This window comes from Charadrius vociferus, unplaced genomic scaffold, assembly GCF_000708025.1.
Source record: "Charadrius vociferus isolate BGI_N301 unplaced genomic scaffold, ASM70802v2 scaffold72, whole genome shotgun sequence".
Classification (NCBI taxonomy): domain Eukaryota; kingdom Metazoa; phylum Chordata; class Aves; order Charadriiformes; family Charadriidae; genus Charadrius; species Charadrius vociferus.
The window spans coordinates 3,158,847-3,185,050 of record NW_009647830.1 but is presented as its reverse complement, the minus strand read 5'-3'; the positions used below and the strand labels follow the sequence as shown (position 1 = coordinate 3,185,050).

At 37.6% G+C, this 26,204-nt stretch overlaps 1 protein-coding gene across 1 annotated transcript in view; it reads right to left on the bottom strand.

Annotated features, from left to right (window-relative positions):
* EEA1 (early endosome antigen 1) overlaps positions 1-26,204 on the bottom strand; it is a 72,545-nt gene that overhangs the window by 5,087 nt on the left and 41,254 nt on the right. Inside the window, exons 12-25 of the mRNA XM_009882654.1 lie at positions 25,071-25,409; positions 20,654-20,803; positions 19,538-19,657; positions 19,123-19,326; positions 18,321-18,521; positions 16,711-16,824; positions 15,334-15,489; positions 13,231-13,370; positions 12,225-12,555; positions 10,631-10,732; positions 8,981-9,175; positions 7,948-8,130; positions 1,600-1,785; positions 1,045-1,176 (exon numbers count right to left, since the gene is read on the bottom strand). Of these exons, the coding sequence (XP_009880956.1) occupies positions 1,045-1,176; positions 1,600-1,785; positions 7,948-8,130; positions 8,981-9,175; positions 10,631-10,732; positions 12,225-12,555; positions 13,231-13,370; positions 15,334-15,489; positions 16,711-16,824; positions 18,321-18,521; positions 19,123-19,326; positions 19,538-19,657; positions 20,654-20,803; positions 25,071-25,409 (2,553 nt within the window). The remainder of the gene's footprint in view (positions 1-1,044; positions 1,177-1,599; positions 1,786-7,947; positions 8,131-8,980; positions 9,176-10,630; positions 10,733-12,224; positions 12,556-13,230; positions 13,371-15,333; positions 15,490-16,710; positions 16,825-18,320; positions 18,522-19,122; positions 19,327-19,537; positions 19,658-20,653; positions 20,804-25,070; positions 25,410-26,204) is intronic.

Here is a 26,204-nt window from a genome sequence, read left to right as displayed (position 1 = left end):
TCAGCTGCCATTGGTGTGCACACATTTTATATATATCTTTATAAATTTTCTTCTTTAGAATAGAGATTTTAGGAATGACATGAATTTTAGTAACATTCCCCCCAAATCCAAGAAAGTACTAGGCATAGATTGCTTGACAGAAACAAAGTACATACTTCTATTTAAAAATAAAGAGACCATTTTCTAGACACTGGAGAACAAAAGAACATCTGAAACTCATAAGATATCACGTTACTTTCTTTTTGTTAGCATATAGGGACTGTACCTTCATTTATACTTGTGCAGCAACTTAAACCCTGTGTGCTTCAGAGATGCAAATATAACTACTAATAGTAGAATATGGAAAACACAAACTATGGCCTTTTAGGAGTGTTTGTTTCTACAGAGAATAAAAAATGAAATACATAGAATGTGGCGAGAAATAGTTTGTTTTACTGAAGACTTGAAGTTATTTCATTAAAGCCTCCAAACTTTTACTCTTTGGAGAGCTCATTTGATTGTTATGATTTTGGAAGAGAAGTCTTTTATGTAGCTTTATAGTCTTTTATGAAGCTCCTGACATTGTTTCTTCCCGGACTGTGACTTTTTAAGACATTTTAAGAAACCACAGCACGTCAAGGGAGTTTCAACTCTACCACGCATCCTTGAGAAGTACCAGATGTGCATAGAATATCTGGGAAACTTCACATTCATGACACTTTTGGACATCTTTTCTGCACTTCAGAATAGTCAAGCCAGGGTATGCACAGTGAATGTACAGTGGAACAGAAGAAAAGCCAGGACATACAACCCATCCTGAACCTAAGCCAAGTTATGTGGTCCTCCTGGCCAAGAATACTGGGCACTGGTGCTCCAGGCTTATCACTAATCAAGTCAGCATTGCTCAGGAACCTCAACAAAATCTGTGCTTTGGTTCCCTTACCTGTAATACTGATATTTACAGCAACCATCTTTGCAAAGCCATTCCAGATAACATCTACTGAGTAGGCACATATTTCTTATCAGATAACCAACCACATGAAGACTCAGTTTGTCTCAATATACCTTCTCAAATTCTTGCTTGCAGGCTCTAAGCTCTTCACCCAGCTTGGCACTTTCTTTTTCAAGTCTACTCCTTATTTCCTGGAGCTCTGTTGTTTTACATTTTTCATTAGCCAAGTCTTTTTCTTTCAAAATCTTGAAGAGAAATAAAAAGTGCTAGAAAAGTGACTTCTTCCAAGTTCACAAAATAAAAGAAAACAACCAAACAAAAAAAAACATCCAGGGACCAAAACCTACTTGGAGGCTTGTAATTAAGGGGAAACAACTGCCACATATCTCTATCCACAGTTTGTAGTGCAAACAATTAGCAGCATATCATTTTTCCACCTGTCTAGCCATTTAGAACAAACTATCAGCCTATTTTGAACCAAATTGACTTCAGCTGTCTCTTAAAAGTCTTTGCACCACAGCTTCAGTAAAACTGCCGTTGCTATAAGCTACAACAGTGCTACGCCCTCAAAATACTCCTTGTTTAGAGATGTAACAGAAATTAATAAAAGGGTGTCTTCATGGGGTGGATGTGTCTGTGTGAAGATTTCAAAAGACAGAGGCACTTACCTTGTCATTTTGAAGATCCTGTAACATTTTGGTCTTCTCACCCAGCTGCTGCTCCTTCTTTGATGCATCCTGCTCCAGTGTAGACTTTGCTTTCTTCAGTTCCTGGATCTGCTGATTATTACTAGCAATTCGATTTCTGCTGGAAACTAATTCTTCTTGAGCTAGAGCAAGTTTCTCTTCTGTGGACTAATTACAAAGAGAGTTCTGCAAATTATCTGTCAGTATAAGAGCTTCAGATACTCAACAGTCACTTAAACATTTTCCACGTGGAAAAAACATTATCTAGCGTGCGACATTTAGCTTCAAATGTTGAGAAAGCATAGTTACAGAAAATTCTAGGTTATGAGGTTACCCTAAGTAAAAAGAAACTAACCCAGTACCATTTCCAGCAGCAATACCTTACTGTACATATTCCAGCTTGCATCCTTCCACAGAAAAAAGGTGAAAACATACAAAAGGGCAGAGAATGAAAGGTGACAGATGAGAAGAGAATGAACTTGAATTTGCTCACACAAATTTATTTTATTCTCTGGGCAAATCAACTGCTCTACAACTCTAGACAGCTGTTACTTAAGAGGCAGGGAAGCTATACTGTGAAGATTTCAAGTCATTCAATGCTATTTTTTTACCAATGACTCAACAAAGCTAGTGTTAGGACAATTGTAACATTTTTGAAAATCCTAAAGTGAAAGGTACAACCTGAAAATGCTAATATCGGGACAAAATGTTTCACAATCTCAAGTGCATCAGCATTGTAAACACAAAATTTAAACTTCCATTCAAAATCTACTACAGACTATATTTTAATTTGCCTCCAACTCTCCCCATTACCTAGGAAAAGAACTTGGGTTTATCTCTCCACAACAGGTCACAAAAACCCAAGAAACAACATAAAACTTGTACCCAAGGCTCATTCTGTTTGCTCACAGCAAAGTCAAACTTTGGGGTTCTTCTTGAGTTAGTATGCTGGAGGTTGTTTTTTTTTTTTTTGAAGCCTTCGGCTTAGGCAACGACTAGCTCCACTTAGAAGCATGTTCTTTCACAAAGAACCAATGAGAAAGAAAAATGCCAAACTCATACTCCACTCCTCCAAAATATTGGTATTTTATAGAATTTTTAGATGTTAAGATACAGAATGTGAGGTGAGATTTTATTAGTAGTAGTAAGTTCATTACCTTCAGTGCACCAGTAAGGATTTAAATTCTTTCAAAGCAAACTAAATTCTTTTTGAAGCTCTTACTTAAATCCTAATCAAACCTCTTGTTGAGGGTTAGTGATTTTAAAAGGAACAATAAGCACAAATTTGACTTCACTTAATTATGCATATGCTTTAGCCACTCCCACGCTGATTTAAAAACAAATTGATTTCTGATGCCTCCTAACCCTCTCTTGTAATGTCTAAAGTATTTTGCCGCTGAATCAACAGCATTTTCAACAACCCCAGTGGCTCTTAAAAAACTTACACTGACTTTTAAAATTAATTTGCAGACAAGTTATTTCCTTTCTGAGCTATTAGAGTTTACTACTTAACACTTCACAAGGTGTTAACTCAGATATTTTTTTAAGCAAAATAGGAGGTGCTTTTACAATTTCAAGCTTTCAGCAGGATGGGTTTTTCAGAAAGCAAAGTTATCCCTCTCTGCTCCACTGTGGGCAGTGGAGTACCATATTTTCCTAAGAATGAGAAAGGATGAGAAGTGTAGCATCATCATATAACATCTTCACAGGAAAACCCAATAGTCTCTGCAGTTTTAGAGAGAAATATATTGAAGCTACAGCTTTTATTCAAATTTGTTTCCAGTAGAAGAAATGTGGTTACACCCAATTTGTTAGCACAGAATAATGAAATTTGATGAAGTGGATAGTAACATCCAAATTAAAAGCCTCACCCAGGGGATACTCCTCTCTCAACAGTCCCCCTCCCTCAGTGTCTGCAATAGACAGGTTATCTTATTGTATCTATACCTAGGCTAAGACAATGTAAATGCTCTTATGAGGCCTACCCTGCACAGCATTATGCACAAACATTTCTATCATTCAATAGTCTGTAATGTAAGAGACTTGGAATTTTGCATACAATTTAGCACACTATAGCTTCCATACACAAGTGCCTCTTAATTGTGCTATGATTAATAATGGTGCTACCTACCTTAATTGGGAAACCATTCAATATAATTTTAACAGTAAATCAACCTTCTATTTATTTATGTCTTTCTTTCTGCTTTGCTCAAAAGTCCATCACAGCATCCTTTGGAAATAAGCAGAAATCTTCTGGCACACAGTCAAACACTCCGGTTATTATCCTTGCTCCCGGTCCAGTCTCCACTGAGACCGTAATTCAGCCCGATTCTTTTGGACTGTTGAGGAGCTCACATCTTCAACATAAAATCAACTCTCAAAACACCTGATACCATTTACCTTATTTAATTACCATTCAGCTTTGCTATTGCTCCCAGAATATGATAGGTGTTCTCCCAACAAGATACCCCCAGTCATGAGATCGCTCTTCAGGATGACAGACAAAACTGAATGCAAGGAAAAGGTACAGAACAAAAGGTGCCAATCTGTACTTATTTTTGTAGATAAAAACAGATGCTAGGATGACTGGTATAGAGTTTAAATAAAAAGATAAGATATCACAGTCTGATTCACTACAGCTTGGGCTGTTGCGGTGCAAATAAGAGTGCCAACAGCAGAACTGGTCCTAGCTGGGTGGTAAGACCTGGATTCATTCCCCTTAAGTGAGGTGCACAAATAAGCAGTTTAGTCTGTGTGCTCCCTGATCCCAGTCCACAAGGAGAGACATGAAATTATTCACAGATGCTAACCTCATCTCTCTTCCCTTACTAAGAAGAAGGGTTAGACTGACTGTAGGCAACTAAGCTCCTGACTTACAGACTTGAGGTTTGGCAGCACCCATATTGTCCCAGAACATCCACTGAAGATATGCTGACAGCGATGCCAATATTGGAGGCAAGCAACATTCTTTTGAGAACACAGAGGAAACCAGGACTGACTACGAAAAGCACAAACGCCAAGACTGAAGGATACTTGGCAGAGCTCAGGAGAGCAGGATTCACACAAAGTATGTTTGCACTAACTCAAAATCAGGGCAAAAATAACAGCTCTGCATTTTTATTCACACTTCTCTATAAAAAATGCCTTTTTCACAAAAAAAAGATTTAATATTTTGTGTGTGTATACAAAAATATTTATTTATTATATACGCACACATATATTTGTATATATGTGTGTATATACAGAAAATATTTAGTGGTAGTCTTGTTTAATAATATACATTCTTTTTTATCAAAAACTATAGCTTTTACAAGCACTCAAATCCTGCCCAATTTCTTTTTCCAGCCACAGAGACAAAAATGTATGGGTGTAGTTAGTGTTATAGACGGGGTATTTTTAAAACAAAGTAAATTTTCAGCAAATAGTATCCACAAAACTATAACTACGTTCTCACTGCCAATTTTTCTACAACACTTCTCACTTTCCCTCTGCAAGACATAGCTTCAAAGTTTGCATCTGGCTACAGCTACGTAAATAGCATCTTCTGTTACCGCACCAGAAACTAGGATTCAGCCGTGCTGATGTCACTCCAGAGGGCAGCTGCCCGCTCTGCAGCTCGCTCTCCTGCCATGCTGTACCTCCAACTGCAAAACTTCCACTTCTCAATCCCAGCTCAGTCTTCTTCCCAGGCGGAGATGAGCCAGCAATGGCAGCAGTGATATTCCGACCAGATGCCAGCAGATGGTGCTCTGTGTCCAGCCCAACTTCTGCCATCCCCTCCCAGGAACTACACCTACCACCCTACTCCTGTCACCCATACGCTGTATGACCTTTAATGATCTATCCCCACGCCTGAAACCTCAGCCTCACCAACAGCATGGTGCTACACCATGTGAGAGTGTTTAAGTTTTCCCTTTGAGTATTTTTAACTAAAGAAAACCTAGCGCTGCTAGGATCTCATGATACCACGTGGCTGTGCCTGTCGTGAACAATGCTGGGCTTCAAACTGTGCTGGCTCAACACAGCTGTGCAGAGAGTTCCTATCTCTACAAAAAACACTGCACAGAAAGACCTAAGCTCACCTTACATAGAAGTTTTAAAAACTTCTATTACTGCCTACTAGTAAGATTAAGACCAATCTGAACCCTAGCCCACCCATCAGCTTTGGTTCCAGACTTTAATCAAAATCCATCGCTCTGGCTCAAATTATCTCCCTTTATTAAGTAACTCACCCAAGGCAAAACATAATCCAGACAACTGACTTTGAATTGGACCGTGAAACTCTACCATAAAGTTCTTCTGACTTGAGTGGTATTTTGATATTCAGCTCTCAAGAATAACAGTATCATGCTGAGGCTTTACTGACTGTGCTTTTTCCTTTGTGGTCTTCTAAGACAAGTTATCACTGCATCATTAGGTCAACATTGCAATGAGGCAGCACATCCACGATTAAAGATCGGCTCCCCATCTTTTCCCTCTTCTACATTTTATAGAAAAAAAGTGGTGGCGAGCAGACCTCACTAATACTAATTAATATATTTTTTTAGTTTATTTTTTTTAAATCAAGAAAACAGCCTCCAAGTTGGTACATCACTTCAGTACCGAGGACCCCAACCTTCCTCAGGCTCTCTAGGCTCCACAGAGACTTACACAGTAAATCAAGTTACCTGACTGCTCATCTTGAAAACCTTGTTTTCCTGTTGCCATCACCTTGTTTTACCTTTTTGCATAGATGTTCTCTCTTTCTCTCTTGCTACCACGCTCATTCAGGTTTAAAATCATGTGGGACACCTACTGTCCTAGTTTATACTTGCCAGAACTAGAGGTCGTCACGCTGGTTTAATAATACTTATTCAGAGCTATTTTTTCAACAAGCGATACTTAAATGAAAACTATACCAAAAAACCCAGTTACTGAGCACATCCACTGCTTTTACAGGTCATTGCATTACCAAGTCTTGATCTAAATGCATTGCAGGAAATTAACTCACAGAGGTACTACACGTGCTATAGTAACTAACTGTAAGAAAGAGTATGTTACCATATTATTATTAAACCACCTTTTCTTGTTAATCATGCCAAAGTTCTTCACGTTTTTACTAGTGATTCAACCGAAGCACTGATAAGTAAAGCTTCTGCAACCTGCAGGGAAATGCAGCAGGTAATCTAATACTTCAGAGGAGGAGTATGAGTAATAAAACTGAAATGGCCTATATGTAAAGGAGCTATTTCTCTTTTTCTTAAAATAACCCCAGACCTGGAGTTTGGCTAGGGCTCCACAGCTCAAATGGACCTATCTGAAACAGCCACAAGACTTTTAATGATTTCAGCAGTGGGACTGCAAGGCCCCCACTGGGACAGGTGAAAGGGAGCTCTGAAATCTAAGAAGTCACCAATGGCTCCTGTTATACATAATGAAGCAAACAGAAGCTGACATCTAAAATGGATCAGATGATCTGTCCTCCCAAGGGCCTATTTCTCTCCATAAACTTCAGAAGAGCCTAAAACAACGGTGTCAGACAGACACAGAGAAAGCTGGAGTGGGATTCATCGAAGAGAAAAGTGCCAAAACTACACATCTTGCCAGTAGACAGGCAGTCTCTGCTGCATATTACGTCCTGGGGCTAACTGGAGCACTGGCTTAGCACTGGCATGAAGGAGGGCGGCAATAAAAAAGGACAAAAAAACCCCTTACTGACTGATTCAAATCTCAGCTATACCTCTTTGAAGGCAGTACCCCCTAATACCAAATCAGATCAACCCAACTTAGGAATAGCAAAAACTTCAAGTTCAGACACCTCTATTCCAAGCAGGTCCCTAAACCTACTGTTTCTATTGGTCTGACGTCTCTGAAAATTTACTATCAGCCTGGAAGAAGCAGAAGGGTCAAGGACAGGGAAAAAGACTGACAACTAAAATTCTAGTTAAATCATCTAGAAGATGGCAGTTATTTACATGCTGGGAGAGACTTTGCCCTAAGTAGCTATGCTGTTTAAATTAGTTGAAAGCTACAATATATAGCAAGAAAAAGCAACACAAAAAATTAACTCTTAAAAGAATACGAAAATAAACCATGTCACTTTACTCCCCCAGCTCAGATTGCTGCTGCGCAAATGGAAGAGTAGTTCAGGTAAGCTGGCAAATACCCTTGGCTTTAAATTAGTTTCAGGATGTCATCTGTCCCAGGGGAAGGGACTGAACAGCACTAAATTCTATATATAGCAGGAGAGCTTTTTTCTTCCTATACGGTTCTTGCACTATTTCTTGTTCTTCAACATGGGTATAAAGAGATCTACTAAGTCACATACGACATTAAAATGACTGTAAGTACCTTAAGGTCTTGCCTGGTTGCCAGCAGCTCAGACTCTTTCCCATGAAGTTCCAGCTGCAGCTTCTCCATGTTTTCCTTATGTTTTTCATGGGTCTTCTGTAAGTCTGCTAGCTTGACTTTCTCTGCTTTAAGCTCCTGTGCTGACAAAATAGACTGTTGTTGCAGTTTATTCTCCAGTTCTGCCTGAAACATAAGCATAGAAAGTTTCAATTAAAATTACAGACAGTAAAGTAAGCTTAATCATTTCAATAAACTGTATATCCACTGCAAGATGAGATTTTTTTCCACTTACGAAATAGCAGTTCAGTAATCTCATGTTTGTGATTTTACAGTAATTAATTTAACAACAAAATTTAATTCATGTCAAAAGACTAAGTGAAACACATCAAGGCCAAACGTCAAAAATCTAAATAATGTTTCCAAGTTCTAAGGTTTCTACAGACTGACTAAAGCACAAATATGATCATGTAGCATAGGGCAGCCAAAGTTGGAGCAACATTTAACAGTGCATGGCGCACAACACAATATTCTCTGATGTTGTAAGACATTTGAACTCTTTCCATCATGGTTTAGGAGCTTCATACTGTCGCTCAGATAAATTCTTTTAGTATAATAAGAGAAGACTTGGTTTATAACTGCTATGGACTTTCCAAAACATTGCAAAGTTTCTCTAAACTACTCTCAGAACACTCTACTGCTTTACAAGAAAATGGCAGCTCCTGCCTCATAGCATGCTCCCAAAGCAAAATAAACACATTCAATCTAGCCATTTTTATCACTTTATTGAAAGTAAATTCCTACAGAATGCATATTTCAGCACTGGTTCTTTTTACATTATTATCATTGTTGTTGATGTTGTTGTTTCAATCTCCAACAGCATCTGAAGACCTTGTTTCCACATCCTGACCTTATGATTTCCAACAAGACTACAGCAAACAGCTGTTTATCACAAAGATATTGACATAAAAGCTGCAGCGTTTATCAGAGGAATTTACATTCATTTTCTGAAAGGAATAAGAAAGGCCAGCCTTACCTTTTCTAAAAGGGCAGTTTTTAATTCAGCTTGCAGTGTCTCACTATGTTTTTTCTTCTGCTCAAAAGATTCCTTTAACTCTCTCAGCTTTCCCTGGAGATGTTGCTCGCCTTTTTCTTTCTCTTTCAGAAGACCTTGAATTTCCAGTACTTGCACTCGTGCTGAATCAAGTTCTATTGACAACTGCTTAGAAATCTATATTCAAAAAATATTAAATAACTGCATATAATTTTAATTTAAGTCACTGTTTGTACACATGCTGTAGTATGTGAAACTGCCTGTTGAACTATGTGGATGACAAATTACGTAGTAAAGCAAACAGATAATTTCACAGATGAAAAACTGGGTTTTTCATGAAAAGCTGTTAAAGCTGAAGACATACCTTCAGGAAATCAGCTCCCAAAGGACTGCTAGAAGTTGTGGAGAATCCCCTGATCCTAGGAATCTGAAAGGCTTGCCCTACTCTACTCCTCTCTAGGCATCTGCTATTTTCCTCTGCCAGAGATTACACACCAGGCTATACCTTTCTTGTGATCCAGTATGCCCACTCTTACGTTTTTACAAAGAGCTGCAGATCATTCTCAGCAAACAGTTTCCAAGTATGCTCCTGTTATTTCTTACACACAGAACCAGACCATCCCACAGTGCCACTGCTGCTACCTTCTACTTCAGAGCTCGGTGTTCCAATGCTGGCAAGTAGATTTTAAGAGCTACCATAACACATTAAAATCAACTGTTATTCCCAATTTCCTACCCTTAGAGCAACTGCAGTCTTTTTTCATCATTCAAAATTAAGCACAGGCAACTTTTCTCAAGTCAGCAGTGGTCTGGGCTCTCCTGCTGCCACACGCAGCAGATACCAAACTCATCCTCCTGCAATGGCCACAGAACACCATAGTGCTTTCTGCTGAACGTGAGAGGAGCCAGAGGAGTAGCAGCAGTAGTCACAGAGAAACTACCATCACACCTGCACATCCACAAACTCTTTCAGACAGTAAGAGTCCATCACAGTCCATCAAACTGTGTCCACTGATCATATCTTTTCTGATTCCTTTTGGGAACAGGTGACAGCTTTGGTAAAGAAATCCTTGAAAGTGGATTTGGCCTTCAGGCTGCCAGCTGGACTACATGGTTTTGCAGTCTGAATGCTCATCTTTAAAAAAGAAGTACATTTGGTCAAGTACATATGCAGTCACAGGCAAGTGACTTACACAAGTTTGCAGGAGCAACTAAATCCTTCAAGAATATCTGAAAATGTCCTGTCAACCACACAGAGAACATCCTGATTAGGCCTGAGACTAAAACAGATCTAAGGATACAAGATAACAACTTCTATTGTTCACAGACCATAAGTATGAAAAAAATGAGGACATGATAATACAAAATAACTGTTTCACTAATGAAAAAACCTGAAGGGCTAAAATCACCCACTAAGGTATTTGGGGCACAGAAAGGTAGGAGTAAAACCTGTATTTTAAAGTTTCATATTAACATCTAGGAAATTTTTAGTATTTCAGTGCCTCTGGTAGGTTACAATTAGAGAACTACAACCTCTTTATCTCTTATCAGTCCCAGCATGCAAGACTGAAAATGAACCTTTAAAACTTTTTTTTTTTTCCCTAGATTTTTGAAACTAAGTGGACAGCTTACCCCCTCCTTTTTTTCCAGTGAGTTTTTCAATTCATTCCTCTCTTTAGCTACAGTCTCTGTTTGTACCTGGAGCTGGTGTTTTACCTCTTGGCAAGATTTTTCCTAAAAAACATAAGACAGGGAAATATTCCTGTGAGCTTCTAAGACCGGGTACCAGGTATTTTTGCAGGATCTACAAAGCCTTGAAAAATAATGCTTTCCTTTTCAGTGAAAAAGCTTTCCTTCCCAGATGCAGACGTATTTTCAGCTCAAAACTTCTAAAAACTTTAACAGTGGTAAATCTAAGCTGAACAGAGCCGACACCTGGTACTAACAAATGCAGCCATGTGCCAAAGATTTTTTCTGATTAGGGACAGTCTCCCTCTTTGAGGCTCCTGTTGGCAGCCCTTCTGCTTCTTGTGGGCAGCAGTAGGCTCATCACTCCCCTCAGCATCCAAAATTTCCTGATGTTCTAAGACTCATAAGCAAGTACATTTATGGGACTTGTACGCAAATACAACTACATTTTAAGCCCAAATACTATGTACTTGAGCCAGTGGCGAGCCTCCAAATGACTACAGAATTAGAAGCAGAATCTGGACTTCTATCTTTAAGTCTAAATTGGGGAGAAAATTTTTCCAGTTTTTAGGAGAAACAAATATTTAAACAGCAGTAACTAAGTAAAGCAAACAAAAAGGCTTATCTTAAAAAGGTGAAAGAGCAAAGGGAAAAAAAGTTATTTTTAACCAAGAGCACAATTTTTTTTTAGATCAGAATAAAAGCAGCTATGAACGGGTTCTGAGAAATGGTGCCATGTAAGACAAGAAGGGAATGAGAAAGACACTCCTACCATGTCTGAGGCAGGGGTGTCAGATAAACTGTATAAGAAAATCTATAAAGCATGTATTCGTATAGAGCCCATTCATACTACCAACAAAAGGGAAGAAAAAGGTGTATTTTAAGAGGAGTGAGAGTTCACTTTCTTTACCATAATAGGTTGATCTGGTGGTCAAGCACTTGTCATTATACCGCCACTTCTGAGACCTTTCTGAAACTCAAATAGTTCTAAATACTGTGATAAACCCTTGAGCCGGCCATCTCCCCAAAAAACAGATGATGGTACTCTGCCTACAGTACACAGCCTTCCAGCATGTCCAGACAAGTGCACAGAAAGTTTCTATATACGAAGACCCCAGAACAGAAACTAAAATGGTCTCAGAAAAGTAATGTTTTTTTTCAATATGGTGGCAATTTAACAAAGGGTTTATAAGTTTGTTGTTATAACGAGGGTGATGTATTTTAAAAAAGGGAGACATTTGCCATCAAATACTTTCACCACTTGTCTCCATTTAGTTTCTTCACCATATTAAAGGCATGCAGCAAGAAAAAAGGATCCTGTTGCGTGATATGACTGATGTTTACCACTCTAAATATCCAGACAAAAATTTAAGGTAGGACACATGTACCAACTACTAAAAATCACAATTTGTTTTTCCTTAAGGCAATTAATCTCCATGCATTGTCATTGTAAATATACTGTTTTCAGACAGAAAGCAAAATCATTTTTTCAGTCTATAAATACACCAAACAACGTCTAATGAAACAAACTACTAACCATTTCTGCCACAGCTGCTTTTCCTTTTTGTATTTCTTTTTCTAATTCTTCCTTTCTTTTTTTGAAGGATTCAGAACTTTTTGAGAGCTTGTCTTTGGTAGCTGTAAGGTCCTTTAATAGATTATCTTTCTCTAATTTCACTTGTTGCAGCTCTGATGTTGCTGCTTGCATCTTACAATCTAATTCTTTGAGTTGTTTACTTGTATCTTGATTTGATTTCTCAAGGTTTTGTTTGAGGCTGGCCTTTTCCTCCTCCTGCTTTGAAATTTGCTGTTTCGCTTGTTCAAGGGCCTCAGATTTCTTCTGTAAATCCAATTTAGTACTAGACATCCTACAAATACAAAAATAAAAATAAAGTGGTTGTTTGTTTTTTTTTTAATTCTTCTTCTTCACAGGTTCTTTTGTATTATTAAATGTCTTTTCTTCTTCTTCACAGGTTCTTTTGTATCATTTGTATTATTAAATGTCTCTATTATTTAATACATTAACTACAGAACTACTTCAAATCATACCTTTTTCATCTAGAGCTTTTTCATCTAGAGCCTTTTCTCTCTCAAATGAAGACACAACAGCAACTCTAAATACTATTCTGAGATGAATTTTTATTCCTCAAACATTATGAACAGAAACTACCCCTTTGCTGGTTATGCATAAACTGCAAATCAGTCTTTGAAAGTTACGGAGCTATATATAGTTAAAGATGGACCTCAGTACATTAAACTGTTCAGATATTTAGCTTACAACAAGCATAGTGCATAAATCTAAGTAGTGTACTGAATCACAGCAGTCAGTGATCCACATGAGACATGGCAGATGGAGTCTGCGTGGCACGTAAAGTCAAATTAAACAGGTGCGATATAACTCAGTTCTTGTAGCAGAGGGAACACATCACTTTAATCTATGATTTTAAGAAATTACGGGAGAGAAGAACAAAATTTCAACTCTAGTCCAAACCACTCTAGTTTTCTGTCTGACTGAAAAGTACTGTAACACAGGAAATGCATACGCTTCTCCTGCTGCTTCAAGTTGTTTACTCAGTTCTGCTGTTCGGAGCTCTAATTCTGTAGATTGCTGTCGCTGCTGCTGTAACTCCTGAAGAGCTTGTTCTTTGCTCACTTTAGCATCAAGAATGTCAGCTTCAAGTTTCTGAGATAGAAAAAAGAAAAAGTTAGAGCCATCAGAACACAACCAACAGAATAAAAATAGCAACAAAAAGCAGAAGTCATCTAGTCTGTGAGTAGCATTTACTGCAGAAAGTCTTTACTGTAGAAATCAGTCACAATTCCCGCACATTGTCTAGCTGTTTCATTAGTCTGCTATTTATCTTTCATTATTTAGTTCCTGCAAATCTCTCGCTCCCCCAGAAGTGAACTATTTTGGTAAAGCATTGTGAAACCATGTTTAAATTAAATGTGAAGCAGCCATTTTACTGCAAAGTAATAGATAAAAAGCTGAAAGCTTTAAAAAGCCTATCCAAAACACCTATACAAAAAAAAAGGCTATACAGAGCACTCAGCTTTGGGGCCAGGTTCTCAGCCACCACCGAGCAGTTGCAGCAGCTTCAAATGACGGCTGATTTACATACCCCAAGAACTCTGCCATTCTTTACAACAACAATAAAGATGCGAACTACAGCTGTAAAGAAATCCTATGCTTGCCTGGAGGAGGGTTTCTTTGTTTTGTTTTTAGAAGGTACTTGTTCATTTACATGGAGTATAAAGAACACAGGAGTCTTCAGCAAATGGGCACTGCTTAGACTCTTCAACACACTGGCTGTTTTACAGACACTTCTGCTTTCATGCAGTGGCGGTAAAACAAAATGGTCAAGTTTCTCTGAGAAAATTCCTGAGGGCTTTTTGTTTCTATTTTTTAATTCTTTTTTTTAATACCATGCATTCAACTGGAATAATCCCAAAGAATGGTGATGACACCAAGATTTTACACAGAATTGCATTCCTGTTGACAGCATCAACAACCCTGCTCAGTTTCACACGTCAGCTACCAGGAACCTTGTAAAATCTTGTGCACGCAAGCACTGTATTCCTCCCAAGCATTTGTGTCTGTTGGTGACTTGTGAAACTTTAGCAAAAGGATGAAAAATAAAAACACAAATGAAAATAAGGAGAAAAAAACCCAGTGTGCAACCAAAGAGAGAGATTGAAGCACAAAATATTTATGCTAATAAAGCAAACATGCAACTGCTTTTTTTTTTTTTTTAATAGCATTGGATTTAAAACTTCATACAGGGAAGACAACCTTTCTTCTCTTCTACAGAGCACATAAGCTAGGAAAAACACCCCACTCAGTCTTAAGCGTAAAGACTGCTAATCTCACTCAAAACAGACAAACAACACTGCAAAACCCATTCTGCATTGCTCCTTAGATCCCTGTATATGGTTTTATGTATCGCGAATTTTGACCACCAAGAATGCTTAACAAATATCAAACAGAGGTTAAAGCCCAAATTCAAAAGCTTTCAAGCATTCAGACTCATTCATATCCTTAAGTGAAAATATTAGTATCTCAAAACACAAAAAGGTTCTGCAAACCTTCTGCCAGAATTATATATACTTTAAGAGAAAAACTGATTCCAGAAATAGAATGCAAAACTCAGTATCAAGTTAGGGGAAAAACACTGACAGAAAAAACTTGATTAAAAAAACCTCTGTAGAAACCTACTGAAAGGCTTTTGAAATAAATTAAACCAGACAGGTAGTGTAACTTGGGCTAACCAAAGTAACATATATTCCCTGCTACCACTTGTAAAGTGTGTAAGGTTGAACTTGAAGACTCTAATTTCGGGAAGTATTCATGTTCTCTCCCGTAACCCTTTCCAGGTAGCACAGCAATTTGTAGGAACACACGTTCAGGAAAATGACAGGATAGTGGCAATGTCCTAAGCCTATCTTCTTAGTCTGATATGCTAGCATGGAAGAAGAGGAGAATAGGATTAAAGAGCGGATCAGGAAACACTAGTGAAAAAGAAAACCTACAAAAGTGGCATTGATATAATCCTTCCCCCATAACTTGAGCACAGCTTTTATCACATACTACCAAACAGCAGAGAACATCAGTTTCTGTAAGCTCAGATACTGTGTTCAGTACAAACCTTAAGCTGTCCCTCTAGCTCTTCAGTTTTCTGTTCTAAATAAAGATGTTTCTCTTTGTACTCCTTAAGATTGGCTTCCAACTGAGCACAATATTCCTGCTTGTCATTCAGCTTAGCCGTAACCTGATCCAACTGAACGCTGACCTTATTTAATTCCTGAGGGGAAATAAAAATACAAGGGTTGTTAGTTTTTAAATAACTTCCAAAAATGACTAATGTTACATGTGCTTTCAATGATCTAACGTGTTCAAATTCAAAAGGAAAATTATGTTTCATTTTTATTCTGAGGGGCAGGGAATTGAAAGCAGAAGCACAAACACGTGCACAAATTCTCTGTTAAACTGACAAAATTTCTTTTAAAGCCTCAAAATTCCTCACAAACTGTACAGGCTGTGCGCTAAATCTTAACAAAGGTGTTTTAACATGTAAATGGAAGAGGAATTATAAGTAATAAAGGCATTAGATTCTGCAGTTAGTACAAAAGTAACTAGAAAGTAACACTACAAAACCTTGGGAGAAAATTTTTGCTGTCTTCATGGAATCAAGCACCACTGAAGAGGAAAGAAATACCATGGAAACAGTCATTTCTCCACACACCAGAGATGATTTCAAACCATTTGGTTCAACACAAAACAAGGTAATTTCCGCAAGAGACATAAATGTGTTCACCTCATAACCACTATGATGACAGCTATATCAAAGCTCGTTGCTCTCCAACCAAGCTGATTTATTTAATTATTAATTACTTATTTAATAGTTGCAAAAAGATGTCTTCTATTGATAGCAATTAATTACATTCCTACCCTAAAAAATGGTACTATGTTAGCATCTGCTGGATGTTTCCATGAAGACCACAGCAGCGCTGATTCTAACAATGCAAATATTTGATTCAGTAGCCAGTGAAATGCTTCACTAGGATAAACACACATTAAAACATGCAATTTTAACAACAATCTTTTGGGGTTTTGTGTCACTTGGCACACAGATAATTATTTCTGAATACAGGTACCTGATTCTGAATTTAGCTGAATCTGTAATAAGAGTTAAGAGTTTTCCTTGTACCCAGTGTATTCTACAATCTTTTCTTCATAACATACAGGTGAGAATTGAATTATACCCCATAGGACAGCTTATATTCTGAACCATAATCCTACAGCAAGGAGTGGATTCGCAAGTAAATTCTTTACACTGCAAAATGTATCTGGTACAGACTGCAGCAAAATTAACTTAATACATATAACAAGGTTAAAATATCCTAAATGATGGTTCTCAAATGCATATTCACATGTTTGTTTAGTTTGTAAACAGACTATTCTTAGGTTTTTGAGTAGTTTTTCAAGTAACATAGAAACTTTATGTTTATATGTTGCTTATAACCTGTTGCTTATCTTGCAGTGCATGCTGGGCAGTGTCCAGATGATTCTGAAGATCTGCTCTTTGAGCTGCTTTTGATGCTTCTGCTGAAAGTAGCAATTCAGTCTTTGCTTTTACCTGAAAGACAAGTTGTATTTCACTAAAAAATTTATTTTACTGTAGCTCATTTTAAGTTTTTTTTATATCATCAGTCTCAGTAAGTTTAATAGTAAAATCAGTAATTTTCATGTGCTACTTCAAAAAAAAAAAAGGGAAGAAAGATTTTCAAGGTTTAGACAAATACCAAGATTTTAAGCAACATATGCATAAAAGCTCCTAATGCATAAAATGCATAAAGCAACAGTTAGTTCTTACTTTGAGCTAGAAAAACAGAAAAACAAACAACAAAAAAAAACCCACCAGTTCCACTCATCTTCTATTCTAGGAAAATATTTTTACTTACAAACAAGGAACAATGGGATAGACTTACTGCACTCACACACATGCATACCTTGATAACATCAGAATACATGCACATTTGAGGGCCTCCAAAATTTTTAAAAGCAAAAAGAATAAGAAATAACAAAAGTATGCTTCCACATGCATACTATCTCCTTCTGCTACTATCTGCCTGTTAGGGAGCAACAACTTCCCTTCCTTCCAAAACACCCAGCAAACAAAATCTAGAACGTGGTTATGAATGGCGTTGGTGCAGAGTGGCAATATTTAAGGTAACCTGCTATTGTGGTTGACTATTTTTGTCCTTAATAGAAATGCAACTTCTCTGAAGACTGTAAGGAAGCTCACATTGCCTTAAAAAAGTAGTTGCAACAGTCCATAGAGTATTTAGTTCTAGTTCTAATGCCTTGGTGAAAAAACAGCCCAGATAGTGTAGTGGAGCCGAATAAAAACATCACAGAGCTACATCAGCAGAAGTTCCTAGAACTGTTCTGAAACTGAGTAACACTAATTCAAAGACACCACAGTGTGTTAATCCAAAACCAATACTACTAGCTGCTCCAAGTGTCCCGATGCAAGAACTTCTGATCAAATGGGGATAGATTAATTTAATTAGCAGGTTTTAGCTTAAGCAGCTCTTAACAGTAGGAGAGTCCACATGGAGTCAATGCTGGGGAATCTCCTTCCTTAGTAAATTAAATTGACGAGGTGGCCCCCAGCTTTTTTGTTTCATTTTTGACAAAAGACACCATTATAGGAAATTTCTAGGCAACAAGAAGATCTTAGTGACTTGACAGACTTTCATACTGGTACACAGAATCCAGGACTGATAAGAGCAGGGGTTTGGATGGCTAATCTTTACAAATACAACAAGAGATGCTTGAGGACAGATTTTCTCTACTCAATTATGAACTCTGCTTTTTTTTTAAATTAAAAAAACAACAACAAAACCCCAAAACCAATATAGACAAAAACAACAGCTGAAAAAACACTTGCCATCTATTGCTATTCTGAATCCACTTACATTTTCCTCAATTTTATCTGCCTTACTCTACTTCATTTGTCTGTTAGTAAAAACTTGCAATTTTTTCCAAATTGCTTTGTACATTCTCTGGAGAGAATACAGAACGCACAAGCAGGATTTATCATCACCAGACAGTATAGAGTTCCATTACCTGCACATCAAGTTGCGATACTTTCTCTTTGCTTTCATTTAGCTGGCTGGTTAGTTCAGTGATATTTGCTTCCAGAGAAAGCACACGGTCTTGAGCAGCTCTTAGATGCGCCTTTTGCTCCTGCACTTGCTCATGCAAATTCTCCTGGGCTTGTTTATGACTTTCTGATTGATTCTTCAGCTTTTCTGTCAGCTGAGTTACCTGCAGTGAAAAAAGGGAGGTAAGTACAAGAGAAGGCTGGAACAGCATGTCCAAGGAAGTAACAAATCTTCTGAATTTTAGCATGTCGTATCATGGCTCTGGAGACTCAACACTATCACATTTCCTTTTCTGAACTGTTACAGTAAAGCTCTATTGTACACAATACCAGAGTTTAAATAGGTTATCAATTGAAAATGGAAGCAAAAGGGAATCGTCAATTTGGCCTTACTGTAACAAAAAGTAAAACACTAAGGAGACAACAGATGCAGGCTAAACTGAATTTTGGTGTTGAAAGCAGAAATTAAACCTCTTTTTAAAATCAGAGAAACAAACATGTAGATGTATCCAAAAACTATTTGAAAGCATACATTGCTAGCATAAGTACCTAGGAAACATCTAGGGATTCCTTCCCCTATGCTCATAGCAAGGAACTCACCAAAACACAAGCCCTGTGAAGTTTACAGTAAGATCTTCAAATTAAGTATCAAAGAAACAGCAAAGTACAGAAAAGATTAGTGTCATATCTGACAAAATAGAAAAAAAAGGAAACGAGATTCAATAATGAGAATGAAAGAAAAGAAACAAGTCTCTGAGTTCTTACCTGTATTTGCAATGCATGGTTTTTCTCTTGTAGCTGGTTAAGAACTGCAGTTTCTCCTTCACCAGCTTGAATTTTTGCACATAAGTCCTCTCTTTCCTTTTCTAGCAGAGAGATGTTTTCCTTGCTTTTTTGAAGCAAAGCCTCAAGATTTTGAATTTTTTGGTCCTTATCTCCAATTTGCCGTAGTACTTGCTCCAAATCATTCTAGAAAATAGCATAATAGCTCCCTAATTATAAGGTTATCAGAAGTTACTCCTAAAGCATAAATTGTTGAATAAATTTATTAAACACTTTCTCTATATTCTGTTCTAGATTTACAAGTTAATTTATTGAAACTAGAATAAGACATGCAAGTCACTTTCACAGAATGAAATCCTGAAATAGACTTTCACATGAGGATACACAACCATGTTACCTGGGCTTCTCGTAGTTTTGCTGTAGTATTTTGCTGAAGTGTCTGCTGTTCCTGGTGCTGCTGTTTTGCCTTATCTAATTGATGTTGCAATTCTGTGGAATTTGCTGCTTTTTCCTTTAGCTGAAAAAAAACAAACCGACCAAACAACCCAACCAGACTAATGAGTGAACAAGCACCATTTGGTATGCCAACAGTGCTCCACGTTCATTCTAATGCTAAAATATTTTAGTCTAAACATGAATATTTGAAAACTGGTATAAAAATAAAAGTGTGTAATGCTAGTTGAAGACTCAAAATCTAATCAAAAGCATTCATTACTATTAATAGGTGAGATTCTATATCACAAACGAGAACTATAAAACAACTATCAGATGTATATGTATTTTAGCTCTCAAAAATCTAAAACATGTTTTTTCCAACAGTTGTTAAGGTGTAACATGACTGATGATATAGATACCTGTAAAACAACATTATTATTACTATTATTAGCAGTTTTAGTAGCAACTTCAGTTTAGCAGTCTCTCCACTTCTATACTGGTCAAGGCTTTGCAAATTAGCTACAGAAGAGCTTTAAAGCTTTGACAACGTACCACTCGGATATTGGGCCAATCCCCATGCAGGCAGCAGAAAATCAGCAACATATACAAGATGCTCATTAAAACAAATAAAAATTAATAAAACAAGTATTTTCTGCCCATCCACCCCACACAGGTTAGTAACTATCAATGACCTGCTGTGCCACATTCACTTTTGCTTCATGTAGGGCTTCATCTCACAAAAATATAAATACACAAAACTTTACCCATATGGGCTTAGGTGCACCTAAGTTGTTTTTTTTTCATGAGATCCTTAGACAAAGCATGTAAGTGCAAAAAGCAGATCTTTTATTCATCTGTAAAGCACCATGAAAATACATGTATCCAATGAGTGTTTAGCCTTATAAAAATCTGTAATGCAAGTGGCATTTAGGCAGATTTTAACAATTAGTCAATTGGCAATTAGTCAAATGAAATTCCCATAAGGACAAACTTTATAAACTGCAACACCACAACAACTGTATATACAGGCTCCTATCAGAACCGGAACAAACTACAGAGTCTCTATAAAAGCCCCTACCTGCTCTTCAGCACGAGAAAGTTTTAATTGCAGATCAGCCACTTGCTGCTCTTTGTCCATCAGTTTCTCACTAGAGAGCTGCCTCTGTTCCTTGAGCCGCCCATGTGCTTCCCCTAGCTGGCGCTCTGTTTCTAGAAGTTTACTGTGCAACTGCAAAAAAAAAAAAAAAATCCATTTGTTTAGTCATTCTTTAGACAACAGTGCTGTATTTTAGACTCACTTTGCACAATGTTTACCCTAAGTTTTCATAACTCAGAGTACCACAACTACATGAGCTCCTGAAGTCACGTATGTCCACCATACACCTCAGAAACACAAATCATGTTAAAGAACAGTATCAGCTGCACAAGCACGAGTAAATATTCAAAAAAGTAGGTTGGAGGGATGCAGAAACATCTTCATTTATCTACAGAAGCCCTTCAATACGAGTTACAGAGATTTAATAGAAACACAAAGTGGGCAATCCTTCAAAGGCATGAGGACTATCATGTAAATTAGTGAGGCTTACAGCAATCTCATCTTACACAGCACACACCCTCACTCCTATCAATCCAGGGTCTGAAGCACCATGCCCACTCCGCTGGTTCCCACAATATACTGTTCTGCATTGCTAGACAAGCAAGAGCATAATTTTTAGCTTGACCTGGTTAGATCAATGGCATTCATTCTCTGCAGAGAAGAGATACGTGAACCTTCAATGTAGGGTACACAGTAACTTTGGTCGCTTACAGTCCAGCACCTCTCAGCAGCAGAAAGTAAGTATGGGGATGGACATAAGCCTGCCTCGTAATTTTTTCAGTCATCAAAAGCTGTACTGCACTACCTTCAAAGTGCAAGGATGGCCTTTTACTATTCACTGATATAAAAAGCTCTCTCCATAAAATCACCTTCTATTTGAAACTGTCTCTGTAGGTCCTGGGTTACCTTCTGCCTACTTCTACATGAACACATTCATGGACATACAAATAAACTTTCAACTCAATGCAAAAACAGAGAACGGATCAGCCCTTGCAGCACAGCAAGAACTTCCAACAGGTATCAGGAAGAATGAAGCTTGCTTCCCAAAAATGATGGTCCGAGACCCTTGAACCATTCACGTTTTAACTCCAGGTCCTCCTTTCAGTATCCCTAAACCTTTCTCAGGCTTTCATCAAATTCCTCCGAATACCTAGGCAAAAGGCAGCACAATCTTGTTGCCTACTGCAAGCTACCACTTGTTGACCAGCTGGCTGCCTAGTGGGACAAAGAAAGGAACAGTGGTTTGATAACATTAAATCTTCCCCCCAGGCATTGAGGGGGTGAGACAGAACATCAGTCCCTCTGCTTTACACAGCTGCCTGTTTCCACAAGAATTTAACACTGAAGAATCCAAAGCTGAAGACCTTTGGACCATCTGTCGAATTTTGGCTGAAGTTATCAAACAATGCAAAAGTTATAGCGGATGGAGACACGGAAACAAACGTGTCTATGCCTTATTTTTGAGGAAACCAAACCAAATTATTTGTTTATATGTCCACAACCACAAAAACTGTGAATGATAAGCTTTCCGGCATGTGGCCAAGATGCTGCTTGCTAACTGTGACTGCACAGTTAAGAAAGAGGTAGGAGAAAAGGGAGGACAGAGTGAGGAAAGAGACCATAATCTCTCCTCCAGTAATCAAGAACATTTGTCTTTTTTCTGCAGAAATTACTAAATTATTAATACTTCCTCCTCACTAAAAATATGAACAAGAGCTGGAGGAAAAAATCTAGTGAAGAAAGGGTGCAACAAGATAACTATTATAACTATTCACGTGTATGTTGGTACTGGGAGAGAATATTTGGAAAGTGGGAAATCAGCAAACAACATTATACAAAAGTCATTTTTATTACAGGCACAGTTAAGTATTTTTAAAGGACTTTAAGAATGAATTTAAGTAAACAGAACTATAAAATCCAGGATTAACCTATGCTACAAAATACACAAATAATAAAAAAAAATATTTACACTTACAAATATATAATCAAGTAGATTCAAATTTTCTCAATAACGACAGTACTTATTAGCAATTAATATTTCTTCAGGACTGAAGGAGTCCATATTTTCTTGTGTTACTCTCTTCCTACTGCTGTGCTGGAACCAACATTATCATTGAAGTTTCCTTCCATTGTGAAGATCACTTCCTTCGCAACACCCAAATTTTAAAATATACAAACTTAACCAGACATGCATCTGTTCAAATGAATTTTGGCAAGCATTCTTTGAAAATGTGATATGATTAAACAACTATATATATAACTTCATAAGCAGCATTCATTGTGTCAACATAAGCTGTTGGACTACGTTCATAAAAAGGTACTACCATTAAGTATTAAGTGAACAAATATGAGAAATTTAATCTTTTCACAACAATAGTAACTGAACTCTTGTATGGAGGAAGAGGGAGGAAGAGAAGTTTTTGCTTGGCTTTTATCTTTTTTATGCCATGTATGAAAGGCTTTTTTTCCTCCACTATTCTTTTACAATGCAATTCTAAAACACATCCTGAGATCCAGCAGCTTGTTCAGGTTTTCTTGCTTAGACTGTCTTCCTTCCCAATGGTATCACCAGAGAATGTGCAATGCCTCCATTTCCTTTCACAGGAATCCATTCACCAATGGATTATTCACTTTCCTCCTCCTTCATTTTCCCAGCCCAAAAATCCTTCCTGAAAATGCCCTCTCAGGCTGAAACCAGATTTCAGCTCAACCTCTTAGCTGTGCTTCTGAAGCTTGCATACACGTTGCCTAGACAGACTGAGGCAATTTTACCAAGTGAGGATTCCTAAGCAAATAACTAATATAATTACCTCCCCTCCCCCTGACAGAAGACTGAAGGGAGAAGGAAAGTCATTCTGGGGATGTAATACATACATAAACGAAGTTTTGCCAAACCACAGTTCTTCCAAGATAAACTATACACGCACAGCTTGCAACTTAATCTATTTCAGACTTGACAAAGGGTTGAAAATTGAGAAACACTCACTTTAAAATTATAAAGCTTTAGCGAGATATTAAAATTAAGTACATCACACTAACAAAAAAAGAGATTATTTTTTCCATTTTAGGACTGGACACGATTCCTGATGCACGAATATTTTTCCAGTCTAACACACTACTCCCCAAGACACTAGATAAAACAGAGTTCAACCAGCCTCAAATGTCAGTATGCTCAACATTATACATAAGTCCTGCTCCCATAACTCATTGGACGCAGCAGAACAACATGTAAACGGTGGGGGTATGTATGCTCTGAGTGTTCTCATAGCTATCAGCAACATAAAGAGAAGGTGTTTGTGGAGAGACACAAAGGAAGCAATATTAAGACTTCATATGATCCCTGCACTTCACACTAAGTATTCCCTACTGTATTCACTATTCAATTTTAAAGCAAATCAAGCGCTGTTCAGTTCTAATGTAAAACAAAGACTCACTTTTCTCAAACTTCCTATAGAGTAGTAAGACTACTGCTAGAAGTTAAAATACTTCTGATACTCTACCTGAATTTGTTTTTCTCATAACCCGAATTCATTATAGCTTCAGTTACCTTACTGAACCAGAATAAATAACCTTGCTGACTTCTTAGGATCTGTCTATTACCATATTTGTCATGGAAACTCAATATTCTGGGTTTCCCTCTCATTTGACAATACTTCCCTTATTTCACAAAATGCATCAACAAAAAAAGGGGAGGGGAAAAATTGTAGGGTGAAAAAAGAGTTCATTTAACACTGTAAGAGAAAAAGAGAGGACAAAAAATCTGTGTCAGATCAGCTAAAGCCTCTTTTATGCATGTACAAAAAAAATTCAAATCCAAACATGAGAAATAAGCTACGAAGTTTATGCTCATTCACTCTTAATCTTCAAAACTGAAATTAGTAAGATGTTTCCCTTTCAAAAAAAGGGGAGTTATACTACAGATAGACAGATATTACATTAGCCTTCCCAGAAATAAAAATGTGGAAAGGTGGTTATAACTGTAGATCTTGCTGTGTTTGATTGTGACACAGAGGCTACAACTATCCTCATTTGCCCCTGACAAGAGTTTGGACCTACTAAAAAGGTTCAGATGTAATGACAACATCAAAAACAAGTATCAAAGAATTTCAGCGCTCTTATCACAGCCTCTCCTTTTTGTCTGTTCTTTTCTTTACTCCTCTAAAGGAAGAGGTGATTGTATGTCATTCTCTGCAGTGTTAAGAAGAATGCTTTATATTTATTCAAATACCAGCTAGCTTTATATTTATTGAAATACAAGTACTGGTTAGTTACTCCCCTTCAATATGGAAATGCAAATGGGTGTGCATGAAAAACAAACATGCACAGTTTAGGAAACCCTAACAGGATGGTTTAAGGAACCACCTCAATAGGATGGTGTGGAAGGCTTAAGGAACCTTACCTGACTGAGTTCACTTTGGAGTTGCAGGCCATGCTGCTCTTTTTCCTCCCTCTGCTGCTGGAGCTGTTTACATTCCGCCTTGAGGTGCTGGTACTTTGTCTCTACTTCAGACAATTCTTCTTTAAGTTTCTGGCTTGCTTCCCCCTTCTCCCCCAGCTCTGCCTGTAACCTCTGTATGGAGGCCTCAGATGCAGACAGCTTTGCCTGAAGCTGTTGGCAGTCCAGGTCTTTCTGGTGAAAGCTTGCCTGCACGTTCTTCTTACTCACAGATACTTCATTGTGTTTTTCTTCTAGCTGGGTGTAGTCCTCTTCTTTCTTCAGCAGCTTCTCAGTCAGACTCTATGAAGAGAGTTACGCAGCAATTCAACTCATTTCTGCTTACAGATGTTCAATGTTATTCAAATTTCTTCTCAAGTGTTGATGCTAAACAGTGAAGAACTTGCTCAAAAACATTATTAAAGGAAATACTGACCTCCATGTCATATTACACAAGTGAATTCTGGAGCCCATACAGCACACAGTTTCAACTGGAAATACTGTTCTTCATATTCTCACATAAATCCACTTCCTCTTACTGAGAACACCACACAAACTCTATTTCTGTATCCTGAAGACTAATTTGCTTTCCCTGAACATTCACATTCTGGGTTATTACAACTGCATTTGCTTGGGGAAAAGTTGAAATAGTAATTCAAGTTATTAGTATGCAGAAAAAGTTTTTAAATATCACTGTCCTGCACACAATTCCCTAAGCAACAACATCTGTGTCTTAATTCCTGTCTAATCCTGCGCAGTCATCATGCTGGTACTTTTTAGAGCTATCCTAATTTTGCCCTGTCACTATACTTACCGCATGATCTGCTATCCAAATTATGGAAGAGAACCGATGAAAACTAATGAAATCCGTGATGTTGATAAATCACAGAATAAAATACTAATGATTTAACCTTCATTTTAGAGGATGATGTTTTTACATTTTAATTCATATCATCTAACTCCCTTGCATACAAATCAGTTCAAAGAGGATGGTTGCTTTGAGTTTGAAAACACTAAAAACTGGGATCCTTAAAGGAGACATGAACATCACTGAGTGTCAGATTTTTCTTACTGCATTAACAACAGTAAATATTGCAG